Raw genomic sequence first — 4,229 nt, forward strand, 5'->3', positions numbered from 1 at the left:
CAGAGTATTGGGATTGGCATGTGATTGGTCGCCTTATAGACGAAGAGATTTTGATTCTCATTGATAAACTCCGTGGACCAATGCAGGAGAAAAGGTATCTAATCTTACAACCAGCCTAGATGTTGGACAGGCTGGCGCGCATGCTCATAACAGTCATTAACCCCCTCCGAAACACATTATTGTTTGGTTTTTGGTATCATTTTACAACTTGTCGGCAGCACCCTTAGCCTTGCCTGCGGCTTCTTGTGCGGTGCCCTTGGCCTCACCCTTCAGCTCTTCCGACTTGCCGGAAGCCTTGCCCTTCAGCTCCTCGGTCTTGCCAGCGGCCTGGCCCTTGACCTGCTCGGCGGTGCCCTTGACCTTGCCGGCGATGTTGGTATCCTTGGCTTTTGAGGCGGCGTTCTCTGCAAATAAGAAAGGGAAGGTTAGCAATCGGCAATTGAGACTAGGTAGAGAAGCTGAAAGTAGCTTCTTCCATTGGTAACACGTACGAGCAGCGTCAATGCCATCCACGATCTTGTCCGACACGGTGCGGTCGGCCTGCTTCAGGGTGTCCTTGGTAGCCTCGACAGGGTTCTTCTGCAGACGGGCGGCAACGCTGAAGGAACGGGGGGCCTGAGTCATGACAGACCGCGAGGTCATGGCCATGCGGCTGGTAACGGTCTTGGTGAGGAACGACATGTTGATTGATCGATTCGGTTGGTGGTGACTTGGGATGGTGAATTAGATTAGGTTGGTCTGATGGATTGATGGATTGATGGATTGGTTGATTCCACGATGAGTTGGTTTGGCAGTAGAGGTTTATATTTCTGAATGGCAATTCCAAAGAAGGCCGTTCGTTGAAAGAGACAGACAAGCTCATATATGGCTGGATCAGCTGCTTCCATCAGCGATGATGCTCTATGATGTCACGCTTGTGAAAGAAGCCCCAGAAAGCCGAGCTGGGCACTCGCTGGGGGACGCTTCATTGCGGGGTAGAGCTGCCGATGGCATGCCCGTCCCGCAATTCAGTTCCACCTACTGCCGCCCACCAAAAGCATCGTCAAGATCAATTGATGGGTACTTTCTGACAGGAACACCAGAGCTGGAACACCAGAGCTGGAACACCAGAGCTGGAACACCAGAGCTGGAACACCATCGCCTTGGGTGGTCTTAGAGATGGACGACATGTTGATTGCGTGTATCGAATATGCATCTTTACATATAACACCCCATAGTATTGGAAAGCTCTAGAAAGCTGTCCATTGGACCCGGGCGAACAAAGCTCTACGATGTGACTGTTGCTCCACAATCTCCGTTCCCACGCACCTACCTACTTGCTACTTACATGTACGTTACCCGGAGCATTTGCTTCGGGATTGTGACACAATGACGCAAACTACATCATCAGCCGCACTGTTAGTTCCGTTACCCATCTGCACCCTGATGGCTGGGTTCTGGCCCGGAAAGTCACTAGATTCTTCTTTGTCGTGACTTACCCGGTTAGCCCCTGATCTGTAACCTGGTGAGGCTCGATCCAAAAACGGCGACATGTGGCCAGCCATGGAACCAGTTGCCGTGCCTCGCAAGGTACTTACTTGCTCAACTTATCCCGCCTGTTTCTGCACACAACTTGTCTTGAGAAATATTTAAGACATCGAGCATATTCATCTATCCGCTCGTCAATATTGAATATTCTGCCTGGATTGGCAGTGCAGATCGACATTGATGCAGGCCAGACGGACGGCCTGATCCGAGCGACTGACACCATCTGTCGCGCCGCGTCCAGGCACTCTCGATCTTCCCGCGCAAAGACTTTGTCGTTCACAATACCTCGCGCCCTCGGGTGGCTTTGCGACATCCATGCATTTGGGCGATCGGGCAGGTTGCATAGGGCATCCCCACGGGGCCCGGGTTTTAAGCTTTCATGAGAGAGTCCATGTCTCTGGAAACCCCGTGGAGCACGTCCGGCTCACTGCAGATGCCGATCTGGAGAACTCAACGACAACGACATATCCCATAGCGCGGCCAGGAATTTTAAGTTGAACCCTTAAAGGTGTGATCAAGTTTCTGGTTCCAGTTTCCCGAGCGCTTGTCCGCAGCATCAGTCCCTGACGGGACCGGACCGATCCACCCGTTCGGTGCTCGGGCCAGTGTGTCAGAAAATGGTCAATCTCATGCCATGTCATGTATCTTGCAACCCTTCTGGTAGCTTAATTTGATGAGTCAGCAGGTTCTGTGCCTGTCTGGAAGATATGGTCGGTAATAACGGCGTCGGTTTATGCGTAGTCTTGAGAAGCTGGCGATGCAACTTCCCTGGAATCATCATCAACTAATTGCGAGTCTTCACCATGGTAGAGTAGGTAACTTTGTGGCAGACCAGAAGATACTGAGGCCAAGGACTTGATCCCAATGCGTGCGACTTGAGTTGAAGGACAATGCAAGCAAGCAGCTCTGAGGAACCTGTGCAAGGAAACCTTTGTTTAATAGGCTGCCTCTGGCGGGAAGAAGACATATACCTAGTGACTCGACTGTGCTCCTTACAACGAGCGACCGTCTTTCATTCTGATTAGTTTGCAGTTTCTCCAAGGGAAATAGGGGTTGAGCGGCTGTGATGGACAAACCGATGTGCTTGGGAGTATATACTGCATGCACTCCAGTTGATGTATAGCTAGATCTTATTCGAAGGAACTATGTTTCTTTCGTAAGCATGAGCTTCTCGAGGGTGTCCCGAATATTATACCCTGTGACATGTGAACTACTTGGTGCCCAAGCTGTATAGCTGCTTTCCTCAATGGGACATGAACGTGAACACCCAGGACTACCAAAGCCCTCTGTTTCCAAATGGTTGTAGCATGTAGCCGTCAGCCTGTTTAGACGCAACAAATGTGGCCATTGGATCCCTCCAGGTGGGCAGACCGTGGGTTGCCCTGTTTCGTTGCCACGCACCAGGAGGAAGGCAGGATGCCGTCAACTGTTCAAAGTCATCAAACTTTCTAAAACAAATGGAAACAATACTCTGCGAAACGATATTTCATAATCCTTTTGCGTGGGGAAGACATATAACAGAAGAAGAGAGGTAGAGAAAGCCCTGGATTATCCGGCGCGGCGGATTGAAGGGGACGAGCGTTTGTCTTATTTTCTGAGTATAGATACAGTAAGGGCTCTTTTCTCGATATGCAGCTGAGTGAGCTGCAGATCTCTCTGGTTTGTGTGAAGATCATGACGGCAAGGTCCCTATATTTAGTGCGCGGTTTCTTTATCCAACTTTCGGTCCCAGGTAAGCAAGAAACGGCAGGATCAAGATCCTATATACAAAGCTCTGGTAACACAGGTGTACAATCAAGATGGGCGGGTGTAATATGTCCCCTGGCCTCTCCCCACGTTGAAGGATCCTTATCCCAGATTGTAGTGTCATCGGTCGATTTATTTATCAGACGCCACTCTCGTGCACTTCACGTTCTCCCGTAATATCTTTATGGGACGTGATTGGGTACAAGCTTCAATGAAGGGTCAAGTTGACACAGTATTATCAGAATATAAGGCAGTACCCATGGAAAGCGGCCTCAACGATCAAAGGCACTCGTACTGATAGATGGGGGCCAATGAGGTCATAGTAGTATGCTTCCTGATCCAAGACAAGGGTTCGCAATCTAAATGAGTCTGGCCTGTACTACTAGCATGACATAGTCGAGGGGGCCAAGGGTTCTCCTGGTGGGAAGGAGTGAACAATTGGGGATCTCTGATTGGCGAACCGATAGGAATAAGGGGAAAGAAAGTAATACCTCACAAGGGGGTAGAGGCCCAAGCTCTTGAAACCGGCATGGATAAGGAGCCTGTGAGGATTTTCCATAATCCTTCGCGGGCATCCTCCGGGACGGGTTGAAGCGACGGAGAGGAGGGGAGGAATGGGTGGAAATGGAGCCCACCGTCATTTTCCTTTATTGGCATCTTAACTTGAGCAGTGTCTCTCGATTAAGCATTGCTGACAGGCTTCGGTCGCGAGAGCTGATAAGAGCCAAGCAATGATGGACGTAAGCAGTTTGGAAAAGGAGGAATAGGGGAAGTTCGCATCTATCATGTACAATTGATGATTGATTTCAGCTGTTTGCATGAGGTAACGTGTCAAAAAACGAGCTAGGCTACATGGCGTTAGCTACCAGTGGCTCTCTCTCCTCTATTCTTAGATGCGGCGGGTCCATCCATAACGGCGATCGCACTAATGGCATGGCCTACTGCAGAAGGTTAAC

The 4,229-nt window shown here is 50.2% G+C and overlaps 1 protein-coding gene across 1 annotated transcript; it reads right to left on the minus strand.

Annotated features, from left to right (window-relative positions):
- Window positions 1-201: 201 nt before the first annotated feature.
- On the minus strand, window positions 202-681 carry PG985_015741 (LEA domain protein; the record flags this gene model as incomplete). Its single annotated transcript, XM_066835507.1, has 2 exons — window positions 202-404; window positions 492-681. The coding sequence occupies 2 exons, from the start codon at window positions 679-681 to the stop codon at window positions 202-204; spliced, it is 393 nt and encodes a 130-aa protein (XP_066676710.1).
- Window positions 682-4,229: the final 3,548 nt, after the last annotated feature.

This window comes from Apiospora marii (genome assembly GCF_038362585.1).
Source record: "Apiospora marii strain CBS 49790 chromosome Unknown utg000013l_segment0_segment0, whole genome shotgun sequence".
NCBI lineage: Eukaryota > Fungi > Ascomycota > Sordariomycetes > Amphisphaeriales > Apiosporaceae > Apiospora > Apiospora marii.